The 16,544-nt window shown below is 40.8% G+C and overlaps 1 protein-coding gene across 3 annotated transcripts in view; it reads right to left on the bottom strand.

The window, feature by feature from the left end:
- Positions 1–16,544, bottom strand: part of mmp16b (matrix metallopeptidase 16b (membrane-inserted)) — a 57,896-nt gene that overhangs the window by 20,187 nt on the left and 21,165 nt on the right. Inside the window, exons 1-6 of one of the 3 annotated variants that reach the window (XM_047367287.1) lie at positions 15,412–16,032; positions 10,570–10,718; positions 9,537–9,551; positions 9,173–9,289; positions 7,747–8,051; positions 428–589 (exon numbers count right to left, since the gene is read on the bottom strand). In XM_047367287.1, coding sequence (XP_047223243.1) covers positions 428–589; positions 7,747–8,051; positions 9,173–9,289; positions 9,537–9,551; positions 10,570–10,718; positions 15,412–15,540 — 877 coding nt within the window. In that variant the 5' untranslated portion in view covers positions 15,541–16,032. Of the gene's footprint in view, positions 1–427; positions 590–7,746; positions 8,052–9,172; positions 9,290–9,536; positions 9,552–10,569; positions 10,719–15,411; positions 16,034–16,544 lie in introns of those variants that run through there. The other 2 variants (XM_047367289.1, XM_047367288.1) reach the window with 2 other exon arrangements.

Raw genomic sequence — 16,544 nt, 5'->3', positions numbered from 1 at the left:
GTGAGATTTAATAGTGGAAATAAAGAATATATTTTTAAATGTACATATATACACAATTGACTTTACAAAAGAATATAATGTGGGAACAGTCCAAGTACGAATGGTATTGTTCTTGACTGTCAAGTGTTCATCAGAGAAACAGCCTGGGGGAAGAAACTGTCTCTGTGGCAGCTGGTTTTAGGTAAAAGCCTAAACGGTTTGTTGTTCAGGGTCTGTGGGTACTGCAGAGATTTTAGCTGCCCTTTTCCTGACCCTCGAGCTGTATAGGTCCTGGATAGAGGGAAGGTCAGCCCTGATGATACTCTCTGCAGACCGGATTGTTCGGAAAACGAAAGAGCAAAGCCCCGAGGCTGCCACCCGCGGTGCCATCGTGGATTGGATCTTGAAGACTTAATATTTAAAAACAGATTGTAATGTAGAGCATTACCGTAGATTTTCTGGATGCCCTGCAAGTCATCTTGAGGTAGTTTGAAGTTTTCTGTGTCCATGTACTGGTAGAAGGGAGCCATGATAGCAGTGGGGTCATTTGAGTGCTCCAGGCCGAGGGCATGCCCCAACTCATGAACCGCAACCAAGAACAGGTCATTGCCTAGAAAGAGGGAGAGAAGACCTGCAGTGAGAATGCAAATCCTTGATCATATCAAGAAAACAGAGAATTTACTGGACATAGAACAGGACATGGAAACATAAGGAGTAATAAACCAAACATGAACAAATGTAAAGTCTAAATGTTAAGTCAAAGGTATAGTGGCACACCAAGTAAGAAAAGGACAAATAGCTAATACTATTGTGTTCATCCCACATCATGTGTTTGAAATATATGGTAGGAGGCTGTCGATCTTAGATGATGGAAATGCATGTCAAACTAAATTATTTTATTCTCTCAGGCTAGATGGGTTCTTAGGGTACAACTAGGTAGCATTAAGTACAAGAATAAATACACTCAGAAGGGAGAGTATTTATTAGGAGTTGTCTTAGACAGTAGAAAACAGCTGAGAACCTGCTGGTGAGCTGAATTTAAAGAGGTAAAAAGCTTTTGTGCGTGTTTCTTGACTGGCTGAGTTGCTCTACTCCTAATTTTACTCATAAATAAACATTGGTAAGTAATTTAACACTAAATGCAACTCAGGCAGATCTTTTGAATCACAATGTGGTTTTGGTGATCGAATGAAGGTATATAGAATGTTTCTGATGCAGAAACATTAGAAGACTTGAAAACGTCCAATAACTAACTCAGTGTAAATCTGACCATGTGAAACAGGATGCATATTTACTCTCCTGGTCTTGAAGGACACATTAAATGGCAGGTACTTGCATATGTCTGGAATGTGCGATTACCTGCCTCACCTAGATTTTAGGAATATACTGAATGTGAAAGAATTGGGGTTTCCTCGGAGAGACAAATTAGACTGAATAACCCGAAATGAAGCGAATGAGCTTTAAATTAAGTTCATTAATGAGATTTTTTAAAATCCAACATTCAAGAAGTTGTTTCTTGTCTCCAAAACCATTTGTTGATTATGGGTTTCTTTTACTTCTACCTACCTTCATTGCTACATCTGTTTTCCCATCACCTATAACATTCTTCCCTGCTGAAGAAAACCAGTCTCACAACACAATGCTGCCCCGACTATGTTTCACCGTGGGGTTGCTGACTATGATTAATAGTTGTCTTGTCAACAGATTATCCCACCTGAGCAATGGGGCTCTGCAGCTCCTCCAGATCTACCATGGGCCTTGACTGCTCCTCTAATTAATGCTCTCCTTGCTCAGACTTTTTAGTTTAGGTAAATGGCCAGGTTGACGGATAAAGGAAAATGGCTGCACTGAATTTTATTTAGGAGTATCAGTGTAAAAGGGCTCACTGAAAAATACAAGTGACACTATGTTTAAAAACCATGCTTCATTTTCTTTCCACTTCGCACTTATATGATACTTTGTGTTGGTGCATCACATACAATCCCAATAAAATACATTGAAGTTTGTTGCTGTGAGGTCATGTAATGAGGAAAAGCTCAAGGGATATGAATATATTTACAAGGCACTGTACAGGTCCTTCTCAAAATATTAGCATATTGTGATAAAGTTCATTATTTTCCATAATGTAATGATGAAAATTTAACATTCATATATTTTAGATTCATTGCACACTAACTGAAATATTTCAGGTCTTTTATTGTCTTAATACGGATGATTGTGCCATACAGTTCATGAAAACCCAAAATTCCTATCTCACAAAATTAGCATATTTCATCCGACCGATAAAAGAAAAGTGTTTTTAATACAAAAAACGTCAACCTTCAAATAATCATGTACAGTTATGCACTCAATACTTGGTCGGGAATCCTTTTGCAGAAATGACTGCTTCGGTGCGGCGTGGCATGGAGGCAATCAGCCTGTGGCACTGCTGAGGTCTTATGGAGGCCCAGGATGCTCCGATAGCGGCCTTTAGCTCATCCAGAGTGTTGGGTCTTGAGTCTCTCAACGTTCTCTTCACAATATCCCACAGATTCTCTATGTGGTTCAGGTCAGGAGAGTTGGCAGGCCAATTGAGCACAGTGATACCATGGTCAGTAAACCATTTACCAGTGGTTTTGGCACTGTGAGCAGGTGCCAGGTTGTGCTGAAAAATGAAATCTTCATCTCCATAAAGCTTTTCAGCAGATGGAAGCATGAAGTGCTCCAAAATCTCCTGATAGCTAGCTGCATTGACCCTGCCCTTGATAAAACACAGTGGACCAACACCAGCAGCTGACACGGCACCCCAGACCATCACTGACTGTGGGTACTTGACACTGGACTTCTGGCATTTTGGCATTTCCTTCTCCCCAGTCTTCCTCCAGACTCTGGCACCTTGATTTCTGAATGACATGCAGAATTTGCTTTCATCCGAAAAAAGTACTTTGGACCACTGAGCAACAGTCCAGTGCTGCTTCTCTGTAGCCCAGGTCAGGCGCTTCTGCCGCTGTTTCTGGTTCAAAAGTGGCTTGACCTGGGGAATGCAGCACCTGTAGCCCATTTCCTGCACACGCCTGTGCACGGTGGCTCTGGATGTTTCTACTCCAGACTCAGTCCACTGCTTCCGCAGGTCCCCCAAGGTCTGGAATCGGCCCTTCTCCACAATCTTCCTCAGGGTCCGGTCACCTCTTCTCGTTGTGCAGCGTTTTCTGCCACACTTTTTCCTTCCCACAGACTTCCCACTGAGGTGCCTTGATACAGCACTCTGGGAACAGCCTATTCGTTCAGAAATTTCTTTCTGTGTCTTACCCTCTTGCTTGAGGGTGTCAATAGTGGCCTTCTGAACAGCAGTCAGGTCGGCAGTCTTACCCATTATTGGGGTTTTGAGTGATGAACCAGGCTGGGAGTTTTAAAGGCCTCAGGAATCTTTTGCAGGTGTTTAGAGTTAACTCGTTGATTCAGATGATTAGGTTCATAGCTCGTTTAGAGACCCTTTTAATGATATGCTAATTTTGTGAGATAGGAATTTTGGGTTTTCATGAGCTGTATGCCAAAATCATCCGTATTAAGACAATAAAAGACCTGAAATATTTCAGTTAGTGTACAATGAATCTAAAATATATGAATGTTAAATTTTCATCATGACATTATGGAAAATAATAAACTTTATCACAATATGCTAATATTTTGAGAAGGACCTGTATCTTTCAGCTTTAGGTTGTGAGACCCGTCGTATGCATTTGGATTATGCTTTATTGTTTGCATTTTCTATTTCTGGTGTCCGCCAGAGTGGTTACTCCTGTGTCTGATTTTTAATGCACATTGATTTATCTTGTTTGTGCTCCCTATCTGCCACGAAATGTGTGTGTGCATTTGGGAAATACGCATCTGATGTCAGAAAACAAATCAACCATTTTAATGTAAATGTATGACTCAATCAATATTTAATATCAATGTTTTTAGTCGTTTTTCCGTATGTATGAAGGATCTTTGTGGTGCATTCAATTTTATTTTAATTAATGATTTTCCAGACACAATGAAAATATACAAGCAAAAAAAGCCCAATGGATTAAGCCAGAATGAAAATAATTACTTGCTTTCCCTGGTCTAGAGTTTTCTTTTAATAAAAATGGTACAAAACATTACGAGTAAAGATTACTGGAAGTGAATTATGAAGCAGCAGGACATTTTCCTCTTTTGCTACATAAAGAAGGATAAATTACACGTGAACAACAGCTTAAATAAAGCAGAAGGACACTCTTACGTTTTTGACAAGGACACATATGCAACGCACCTGAGCATAAAAGAATATCAGACGAGTATGGGGTTACTAAAACACACACACAAATGGAAAAGTAAAAATGTCACAATGTGGTCAGCTCAGAGTTTCAGTCTGATTTAGGAGGAATTACAGCTCTTATGTGCAAACAGTGACTGAACCTGTCCCGAAGACATAGTTGCCCTTTGCAAGTATGATATCCACAAATGCCAGGAGTGCTGCATAGAACCACCACTGACCCTCAGCCAGCAGCAAAAAGGTTACACGTCTCCCTCTCCCCCTTTTTCCTCATCCAACCAGCCTCTCCTGCCTACATGGGCAAAAATGCCCCATGAAGATTCCCTGGAGACAAACTGGAGCTACCATTAGCACACATGTCAACATGCAGCATTTACAGTTCCACTGCTGTGAAAACCCATTAAAGATGGTGCAGCTTCCTTTGCACACATGCTGAGACAGACGCTTCTTTTTTTTTTTTTGTGCTAAGCGCTCCAAATGGATAACGATGGGATGTTGCTCAGGGGCGAGCATGCATTTGACTTGGGAGTCTACGACTATTACCATTAGAGAACAAAAAAAGAGAATGAGGGAAAGGAGCTGATGGGTGGCAAGCAGTATCCCTGAACAAACACAATGCAAGCTACAGCTCTCCTTTTTCTCTAATGGAAAGGGAGAAAGTTAGTGCATAGCAGTTGGTTAATAGCAAAGCCGCCTGGTGGTGCTTTCACATGCCTGCTACCTCGTAAGAGAGTAATTAGGGAGTGTTTGGTTGAATGCCTTAGAAAGGTATCCTATTTTTCTCTCTGAGCTGCACCACTGCAACCACTGAGCTACATCAAATTCAATAAATGTGGATAACCATAATCATGTGCCAGCAAAAGCAAAAGTCTCAAAATAGCAGCACTCTCTATCCTGTCATCTGAAGAGCTTATTATACAGATAGAGACTAAAGTCCTGACAGATGGGATGATGCATCTTTATAGAGCTGCAGCGCATCAAACACATCTTAGCGTTCTTTGTTTTTGGCTGAGCATCCCTCACACTCTGCCCTAAGACACTGTCGTTCTCATAACACCCTCCAGCCAGGCCATCTGTACTTTCCTGGTCTGGCATCCATCAGTTCTTATCCATCTCTCCACAATATTGCACTTTTTATTGTTTGCTTTCCTCACTTCAACTTTCGCTTAGTTATTTTGTTTCTCTATCATCTTTGTCTCTTTGCTGTAGCTGCCTCTCTCTTTTCTCTATATATGTAGTATTAATACTGCAGAAAGTTTTCTAATTTTGTCATGTTGCAAACACAAACTATTATATTTTATTTGGGTTTTATGTGACAAACCAACAAAAATATGACTGTGAAGGGAGAGATACATATAAAGCCCTTAATGATCTAGCTACATCAGAATCAGAATCAGAATCAGAAAAGCTTTATTGCCAAGGACGTTTTTGGACATACAAGGAATTTGTTTTGGCGTAGTCGGTGCAATACAATACAAATTAAACAGTATAAACATATCTACAATATAATATAAATATATGTGCACAGTTTTAAGTGAGTGAGAGTAAATATAGAGCAGTATAAGATGCAAGAGCAATACAACAGTGCAGTGCATACATCAGATATCTGATTGTTCCATATATTCCTAACAGAGCACTTCGTTCTCAGACTGCAGGTTTACTGGTGGTTCCTAGAGTCTTTAGAAGTAGAATGGGAGGCAGATCCTTTAGTTATCAGGCTCCTCTCCTGTGGAACCAGCTCCCAGCTTTAGTCCGTGAGGCAGACACCCTGTCTACTTTTAAGGCTAGGCTTAAAACTTTCCTTTTTGATAAAGTTTATAGTTAAAGTGGCTTAGTTTATCCTGAGCTATCTCTGTAGTTATGCTGCTATAGGCTTAAGCTGCTGGAGGACATACTGACCTCTTTCACCCTTTTCGTTACATTCTCACAATACTCTCCAATTTTGCATTATTTGCTGTTATTTCAGCTTTTAACTTTATGTGCTCTCTCTTTTCTCTTCCTAGAAGCTACACCTGGCCTGACCCTGTGTCTACCTGTGACGCCGTCCTGGAGGGTGGCATTGTCCAAGCTTCTGCTGGCAACAACTTATTGCTCACTCTCTACCGATGATCCAGTTGGCCTTGTCTTTCAGTGTTTAACCCTTTCTCTCTCCTAGACATAGCTACTGACTGAGCTTTTACTGTAACTAATTATATGTGCTCTCTTTCAGACTCTAACCTTGAAAACCGGCTCAGAGTTTATCTGTTTTTTTCTTTCTAGATGAAACAACTAAAGGAGCTACATCCATTAACATTTACTTTTCCTTCCCATAGAAAGGACTCCTGGATCAGTGCTTCTTTGTTCTCTTTGTGTCTCTGCTCTGTTCTCTCAAACCCCCAGTCGGTCGTGGCAGATGGCCGCTCACACTGAGCCTGGTTCTGCTGGAGGTTTCTTCCTGTTAAAAGGGAGTTTTTCCTCTCCACTGTCGCTACATTCATGCTCAGTATGAGGGATTGCTGCAAAGTCAACGCCAGTGGCTGTCCACTGTCTCTACATGCTCATCCATGAGGAGGGAATGCTACAAATCTCTGACTCGATGCAATCTGCTGGGTTTCCTTAGATAGAAAAACTTTTTATCCAATTTGAATAAATAACTGAATCTGACTGCTCTGTTCAATGGTTAGGATTAATTAGAATGTATGTACCTGACTGTTGTGAAGTGCCTTGAGACGACATGTGTTGTGAATTGGCGCTATATAAGTAAACTGAATTGAATTGAATACTGTCAACATATTTTTATACACAAAACCTGAAAAGTGTGGCTTGCATTTGTATTCAGCCCCCCTGAGTCAATAATTTATAGAACCACCATCCACTACCGTTACAGCTGCGGTGTATGTCTCTATGAGCCACATCTAGAGACTAAACGTTTTGGCCCTTCTTCTTTACAAAATGGCCCACACTGCATCAAATTTGATAAATGTCTTGCAATAGATTATAAATTCGATTTAGGCAATGACTTTGACTGGGCTGTCCTATCACATGAAGATGAACACATAAAATCCGAATGGGACTTCTTATGGCCTTCTTTCAACAAGGGCTGTGGATTTCTGCAGCCCTTCTAGTTCCCATAGCTGCTTCTCTGATTAATGCTCTCCTTGCCAGGCCCTTTCAGTTTAGGTGGGTGGCCATGTCTTAGTAGATTTGCAGTTGTGCAAAGGAACACACCCGACAGGTCAGGGAGAAAGTTGTTTGAACAGGGTTATGCTATTAAACAAGATTTGAATGCCTCATGGATCACTGTTCAATGCATCATCCGAAAATGGGAACCTGTTGGCTGTGGTCCTTGGTCTCTATTTATTAATTTGTTGACTTCTGAAGGACATAGGCAGCACTGGATTTTATTTAGGTGTATCAGAGTAAAGCGGCTGGATATATATGCCACATAACACACTTTTTAAAATATAATTTGTAAACTACTTTTCCATAATTTAGCTTTACACCCTTCTCACCGTCATGGTTGGGGTTTCCGAGGGTCCAAGGCTCATCTGAGTCAAAGTGCGTGTCCCCTCCTATGCCAGGGCCCGGAAAATAGGCATGGGCGAGGAATCCACCCTCCCCATCAAAGGGTGAGCTGTCACCATGAAAGCCAGAAGCGAAGATGATGGTGATGTCCACGTCACGCCTGCCAGTCTCCAGGGCGCTGTACGGAACGGCCTCGAAGCGCAGGGGAGTCACGCCCTGCCACACATCAAACGCCCTACGGATGGCATCATGAGTCTCCCGGGCACCCACCTTTGGTGTGATATTTTTTATGCTGAAGGAAGACAAACAAGAACATTGCTTTGAGAGGCTTTAGAGGGGTTGAGGTAGAAAAAATGCAGAGAACAAAATACGGAAGCAAAATGAGTTTGAGTTTTTATCTCACTAATGTGGAGTGAACATTTTCAGTTTTTAGAGTGAAGCGACACTACAGAAAAAAGTAACACTTGACACAACTATTTAAGACCAGCAGCTTTCACTGAACTTTTAGCACAGCAGTCGTTATCAGTCCCTGGCAGGCAGAAAGGAAGGGGCAAATCATCTTCCTCTCTCTCTCATTTTCGTGAATAAAGCTCGGGCAGCGGCGCAGCAGCAACGGCTCAGCACTGATTGACATTCCATTAGAAGAGGTGGCTCATCAATTCAAATTCAGTGAGCAAGCAAAGAAGGATTTAAATAAATTGGCAGTGTTATCATCTATTACTGCTGTAACCTGTCAATTTGCGGTTGTGCCGCAGAACCGTTTATCAGTCCTCCTCAGGCCCATTAAAACCCACAGTTTAATTATAGCAGATAAGATGAGAGTTTGACTATTTCTGCTGAGATTGTGGATAGTTTACACTCCTATTTTTATACATCCGGGTGAGGACAGTTTGTTTAACTTAATGAAAAGGAAAGAGATTATGTAATGGTTGAAAAGACCCCTGTAATTCATTTTTTTTACCGTGCTACAAACTGTTTATACGCTGAACAGCAAGCATACTCACAAAACAAAAATTAGGTGTTATTCTGTCGGTTTATGCATGTGTGAATACCCCCTGCAGAAGCGACATATTTATTTGGTCTCTATGACAACATGCAGCATCCAATTCCAGGTGGTTAAAGATGGTAAAAAAAAAAAGAAACAAATAAATAGTGTAAAAATTAAAAAAATAAGAAAAGAACAAACAAAAATTAAATAATTCATTACAAATACATACAATATATATATATATATATATATATATATATATATAAAAATTGATAAGTAAAAAAAGGTAAATAAAATAAATAACAAATAAACAAAAATAAAGGGATTCAATGTGAGACAAAAACATAAGTGAAATGTCATATTGACAATGTGATAAACCTGCAAGAAGCTCGCCGGCCTCCACAACTAATGTCGCTGTCTCTCACCTGTAGGTTATGTGTGTACGCTGCCACTTCTGCCCTGTCAGCGCGTATCTCCTCGTCCGTGACCTCGTGGCACTTTTAACTTTATCTGGAACTCCGCAGCGTGGCTTTTGCATCCATCTAGAATGTAAAGAAAAAAACGAAAAGTTATGTTGGCATTCAAAGTGTTTCCATCGAGGTTTGCACTGCATGACGACACAAAGCGTAGAAGTGAACTCGTCAGTTCTCTTCTTAGGCACTGAATAACAGCCAAAAAAAATGGATGCAAAACACTTCTAAAACTACAGTTCCTTTCATTCGTACATCATTTATCACCACTACAATATAAAGGCAAACACAATATAAAGGCAAAAACATTAGTTCTCACCTTAGAGTGATATCACTTCATGATCATGCAAAACGAGAAGAGGGAAAAGTGTTAAAACTGTCACCTGGTGTTGTTTCAGGTGAGATTATGGGAGCAGGGAGATAAATAAATATATGTGTCTGTCCTTAAAATATCATAGTTCCTACTAGTTCTAACACCTTCCCAAGATTTCCAGACTGAAATTTCCAGATTTATCATTCAAATGTTGACCTCTTGTTCAAGTGTGGATGGATGGATGGATGGATGGATGGATGGATGGATGGATGGATGGATGGATGGATGGATGGATGGATGGATGGATGGATGGATGGATGGATGGATGGATGGATGGATGGATGGATGGATGGATGGATGGATGGATGGATGGATGGATGGATGGATGGATGGATGGATGGATGGATGGATGGATGGATGGATGGATGGATGGATGGATGGATGGATGGATGGATGGATGGATGGATGGATGGATGGATGGATGGATGGATGGATGGATGGATGGATGGATGGATGGATGGATGGATGGATGGATGGATGGATGGATGGATGGATGGATGGATGGATGGATGGATGGATGGATGGATGGATGGATGGATGGATGGATGGATGGATGGATGGATGGATGGATGGATGGATGGATGGATGGATGGATGGATGGATGGATGGATGGATGGATGGATGGATGGATGGATGGATGGATGGATGGATGGATGGATGGATGGATGGATGGATGGATGGATGGATGGATGGATGGATGGATGGATGGATGGATGGATGGATGGATGGATGGATGGATGGATGGATGGATGGATGGATGGATGGATGGATGGATGGATGGATGGATGGATGGATGGATGGATGGATGGATGGATGGATGGATGGATGGATGGATGGATGGATGGATGGATGGATGGATGGATGGATGGATGGATGGATGGATGGCCCTGAAATGTGCGCCCTGATATTTTATGGTAGATTAAGTTGGTGCTGCACAGTTTGTGTTTGTACATCTGCAACATGTCATGTTTCTACTTACTCCTTAGTTGTCTCATCCAGCGTCCCTGTGACATTGAGACCGTAGATGCGCTGCATGGCAGCAATGGCTGACTGCATGGTTTTGGCCGAACGCAGGACAGACATTCCTGGTTCTGTATGGGGAAGGTATCCATACCTCTGTAGCCATCCCTGTGAGGGGTAAAATGAAAAACATAATCCTAACCCATCCCATCCCAGGAAGTTGCAGATTACACAGGTTCAATCAGACAGGAATTAAAAAAAAAAAGCTGCTTTAAATATTGAGGTGAAATAAATGTGTTTGTTAGAGGAATCTTTATTTTAGACACAGTTCATGTTGTCCTTGCAGTTTAAACACAGACTACAAAAGCTCTTTCAAAGCAATGTCGCTTTGCTCGAAGCTACAACTGCCACTGCAATCTAGTTAGAAAAAAAGTAAAGTTTGTTAAATTATCTTTAAGTATATTATTGTCCAATGTGATGCCAAAAGTTATGCCCAAAGGTTTAGGCTTAGGCAAACAGTAAAGCAAACTGTAAGGTGGGTCTGGTTACCTTGCAGTATTAGGACAGATTTGCTCTACAAAAGGAAGAGCATATAATGTTTCTGCTGTTGCATAGTCGACTTTAATCAATCAAAGCCATAATACACTGCATCTGGCTTGAGCAACAAAGTGGACAGACTGTGACATCTGAAAAGAGACAAGAGTTTCTCAAAGTTGGGGTCGGAACCCCACTGGTGGTTGCAGCGCCACATGTATGGGGACTTAAGGTCCACCATAGAAAACTAGACCTCAGTACCTAACCCTATTTAAAAAGCAGACTTGCTATAATTGCTATAATTTATACAATATTTTAGTTTATGATGGTTTTTAATTGACTTACAAAATTCTTGTAAAATCAACCAGTGGTCTTTTCCAGTGTTATGTTGGTGTTGGTGATAAGCTGAAAGGTTTTGGAACTATTGCCCCAAAGCAAACATTGCTTTTTTGTTGCGCTTTATTACATTAGTTTTGCTTTTTACAACTGAAAAATGTAACCTTATTTTGAAGAACAAATCTAATGAAGTGGAAATTTCTATGTTGCTAATCTACATTCCTTAAGCTCCATTCTCCTCTCCCAGCCTCACGGTAGATTAGCAGAGCACTTAGAGTCCAGCGACAAGGTCTTACATGTCTAAGTGATCTGGATCTGCTCCAAAATATAATGGGTACATCCTTTGCCTGCACTTCAGCTCTCTACAAAGACTCATTAAATCTATGTTGGCAGACTTGGCCCAAACATGCTGACAGACAAACATTAATGAAGATAGATCTCTGCCACAGTGACCACCTTCACGCAAAGTCAACAGACAGATTTTTTTTAGAGCTGTTTCATATTAATCAATCCTTATTATTTAACCCTGAAAACACACAGTCCATTTGTCCATCCAAATTTAGTCTGAGCAAAGACATTAAATGTCAAGCTTGGTTAGCCCATTTGATCACCTTGACCTTTTTAGGTTCAGCCAATTGTTCACATTTTTTCAGTGAAAGGCAACGTTGTCTTTTCTGTCTGATCACCCAAATATTGCTTGTATGTAGGCATGTGTCAGTTATCAGCATCAAGGTACACAGAGGTGATAAAAGGTTAGCGTCAAAACTGCTATAGTTCAAAATGTTGTTGGGTTTAAAGTCTTCAAAATGACATAAAAGTCAAAGTCAAAGAGTTTTCACTTGGAAATATTTCACACCAGGTAGAACATGGACAGTTTTTTATGTATTGATTTAGGAACTAAAGGAAGGTCATCTGTCACTTTTAATAATGTTTTAAAGCTACATTTGAAAAGCTATAAGCAGTATGTCTGTTAGGCTGCTGATGGGGCTAGCTACCCAAGTGTCTTATATGAGACCTACATTGGTTCACTGAATAAAAATCATATCAGTAAGACCATTAGTGTTGGTCTTAGCTGGGTCTCGATTGGATTTTAGACAAACCACCCATATGGGTCCCCTTTAAAAAAAAAAAAAGTTGTCCTGCATTGAACCTATACAGGCAATTAACATGAGGACAGTATGTAACCCGTGGACAATCCCTTATGTGGCCCTGTTTTCAACCCAGGTCCTACCCTTATTGGTACCATATTTAAATGTTGGCTGGATACCCAAGCAGATTTCAATCTCTTGTCTATACCCGCTTATCTGTGCAGGGTTACGCGGAGGATTTCCAGCTTTCACCAGATAAGAGGCAGAATGCACCCTAAACAGGTTGCCATTCTATCACAGGGCAACACAGAGACACATGTGACAAACAACAATGCACTATGAGTTACTCGGAGAGACCAATCAACATAACATACATAATTTTGGACTGTGGAAGCTGCAGTACCAAGAGAGAGCCCATCCATCCGTGGGGAGAACATGCAAACTCCATGCAGAAAGTCCACAAGCCTGTAATCACACCCAGGACCTTCTTGCTGCAAGGCAACAGTGCTAACAACTGCGTAACCTTGCAGCTCCCAAGCCAATGGACCAACAGGTTACCCAGGTGAATTCAGCTTGTCACACATGTAGTACTATTTCTTTATCAAAGCTCTAAACATATTACCTGACCTGTTTGGAGATATTCATCCCATTTTTTGCCTGTGTGCTTCGGTTTATTGGCGTGTTGGGCCTTAATCAGAGGTCTATAGCACTCTGGAGCAGGTTTTCTTGAGGAATCTCTGTGTTGGCTTTTGTCATCTTATCCTCTGTGTGGAATTGTTGCCCAGCTCCTGGCACAGAAAAACATCACCAGAGCATAATGCCGCCTACCACTAGGCCTAACAGTAGGGAAGATGTTAACCAGGTAATGAGCAATTTTGGTTCTTTAGACTAGAGAATTTTTTCGTCTCATGGTTTGACAGTCTCTAAGGTACTTTTTGGAAGAATTCAAGCAAGCTGCCATGAGCCTGTCAGGAAAGGCTGGCTTGCGACAGGTCACCCTACCATAAAGGCCAGACTGACAGAGTGCGTTGGCAGTATTTGACCATCTAGCAGGTCAAATACTGCCAACTGATCTATCTCCGCAATAGAACACTGAATCTTCACTTTAGCAACTATTGAGTTCTTGGTCACGTTTGACTTCTAATCTTAGGAGGGTCCTGGTGGTTCCAAACTTGTATTTCCAAATAATGGACACCGCAGTCCTTTTCAGGACGTCTGATCTCAGAGGTCTACAAACAATTTATTTGATTTTATTGCTTGATTTCCACTCATAAACACTGTCAACTGTAAGACCCTATATAGCCAATTCAGGTTCAGTCAACTGAATTAAGCACAGTTGGACTCCGATCAGGTTGCGGAGGCATTTCAGTGGAATAGGCACCTGAGCTCAACTTTGAGCCTCATACCAAAGTGAGTATATTTACCTATTATAGTTAAATGTTCATATTTTTTTATAAATTTACAAAAGAAATCTCTGAAACACGTTTTTGTGATTATGGGCTATTTTGAGTAGAATTGTTTTCTTAAAGAAAACTACACTCGATTAAAAAGACTTCACTGGCATCATTAACTAATTTTTAACTGTACTTTATTATAACTGGGATTGAACTGGAATGTAAGAATTATGATCAGTTTATATGATTGGAATGATTTGATTGGCAGTATAAAAATAAATTGTGTTCAAAAATTTGTTGAAATACACTGAAAATGGTTTTAGAATAAGTTTGTAGTGTAACAAAATGTGGGAAAACTGATGGGGGATGAATACTTTCTGATGCCACTTTAATTTTATCAGCAAAATGAATGATGTTTGTTTAAATTTGTGTTTAAAAATTCTGAAACCATGGTATTTTTTACTCAGGATTATTATACAGTGCGAATCTTATACCGCCCGATACCTTGCACTGACTATTATTTATCGTCTTACTCTTTTATTGTCAAACCTCTAGGGTGAGCCTGGAAAGCTTATAAGAGCATGTCGGCAAAACTGAAAATGTGCATTGTTAGAAACGGTCCACTCGACGTGGCTTTAGATCTAAATGTATCCACCAGAAGCTGAGAAAGCAGACAACACTGTTGATAGCAGTCAGTGTTTGTCTTTGCAGCTTCCGGTTGGTGTGTATGCATGTGAAAGACTGCGGCCCAGTCCTCTCCTCATCCTCTACAAAACCAGACTGGGACTTAATGCAGACAAAAGAGCATCACAGATTCCGACCTAAGGTCCGGGTGTGCCCACATTATCTGCAGCTAATCTTCTTCCTCTGTCCATTCCTCCTCTTCCTCCCCAGTCGTTCTTTCTCTACTCATCTAAATATCTTGTTTGTCCCCGTGTTGCCTCTGTGGCTTGTGTTTGGTCTTTAGGCAGATAGTGGGTAGATTGAAGCGAGCCATTAAATTGAATAATGATGCGTGTGTGTTACTGTCAACTTCAGCGTTTAATTTCTCCAGAGTGAGGGCGGAATGAAGGGGGGGGGGGGGGGGGGGGGGCAGCCTGTGGTGAGGATAGAAATGACATCAATTAATCAGGTACAAACTAGCAAATCCTATTATGCAACTTGTAAATGTTTAATCTCCAACGTTATTTGATGCTGTCAAAACTCAAAACATCTCTCCCTTTCTCACCTCATGATGACCTGTCATTAAAAACGCCGTCCATGTGAAAGCAAGCATCATATCTAATTCAAGCACCGCGATGAACCGTTTCACTGCAAATGGACAAATATATCTTTTTTTTTTTTTTTTTAGTTCACAATGTCTCCACGTTGATGATCCAGAGCCACCGCGCACAGCTTCAGACTGCATTTATGTTGTTTTTCACGCAGAGGCAGATGATGTGGTGGAGAAGAGGAGGGAAGGCCGTGCAAAAAAAAAAAAAAAATTTAAAATAAATAAACAATTCTTACCTCAACGCTGAACTGATGCTGCTCCTCTCCGGACACGGATCGCGAAATCCAAAGCAAGAGATGCAAGCAGAGCGCTGCCGCGTAAAAGCAATCCGGTGGTTTTCTTTTACTGTCGGATACTAAGGTCATAATGACCCGCTTTTCTTCCCGACTGTTTATTAGGAGAAGCCGCCCGTCTGCTTTGTGTCAAATGAAAACCATCGGTGCGAGCTGTGAAGGCGAGATTCGGCTGATACAAGAGGTGTCTTTTATGTAAAAATAAAAATAAAAACCCTCAAGATGGTTGAAGAACGTTTGCTCTGATGTCAAGCAGAGATAACTCGGCGTGTTAAATTCGCTGTCCTCGCCATTCTGATTTACACCAGCGGCTACATCCATTCACAGCGGTATCAGTGGCCATGTACAGTAAAGCTACCCAGTCTGCGCAAGATAGGCTCCCCCGACTCGACGCCTGCGCTTTGATTCCTCACACAGCGCAGCATCACAAGAGCTGCCCTATAGGCTGCAGCCTGCGTGAGAGAGGATCTTCTGTACAGCTGCAACTCAATACATCAGAATATCATCGAAACGTTCATTTATGTCATACATTCAATGAAAGCAACAACAACAACAAAAAAGTGAAAGTAATCTTATAAAGGGTTTATTCAATCATCTTTAATCCACTTGTTTATATTGTACATAGTCCATTAGTCTTCGTTATTCTTTCATTCTGCTTGGTAGTTTAGTTGGATTGTTTTAGCATAGTAAAGAGTTTGTTGATTGAAACATGTTTGACTTTGAGTTGACTTATTTTTGTTAATAAATTCTTGTATTTTAAGAAATTGTGTGAATTCATTCCATATATGTGCAGAGTTTTGCTGTTCAATAATGTCAGAGCTTGGCTCACACCTTTCTATTTTGTCCTAATACCATCACCTTACTGGGCTGGTATTCACAGGACCACCCTTAACAGACCAAAATATTATTTGATAAAATATAAAAATATTAATATTAAATAATATTTACAGATTCATAATCACAACATTGGCGTCTCTGTCTGGTGGACATTATTATAAACAGCTTGCACTGTACATAAATGCGAATGAAAAACCACAACTTAGGTGTATGAATGAGTTTGTGCATGGTTGTTTGTG

This window comes from Girardinichthys multiradiatus, chromosome 6 (genome assembly GCF_021462225.1).
Source record: "Girardinichthys multiradiatus isolate DD_20200921_A chromosome 6, DD_fGirMul_XY1, whole genome shotgun sequence".
NCBI classification, from domain to species: domain Eukaryota; kingdom Metazoa; phylum Chordata; class Actinopteri; order Cyprinodontiformes; family Goodeidae; genus Girardinichthys; species Girardinichthys multiradiatus.
The sequence above is the reverse complement of the archived record's forward strand: the minus strand, read 5'-3'. Positions and strand labels throughout refer to the sequence as shown.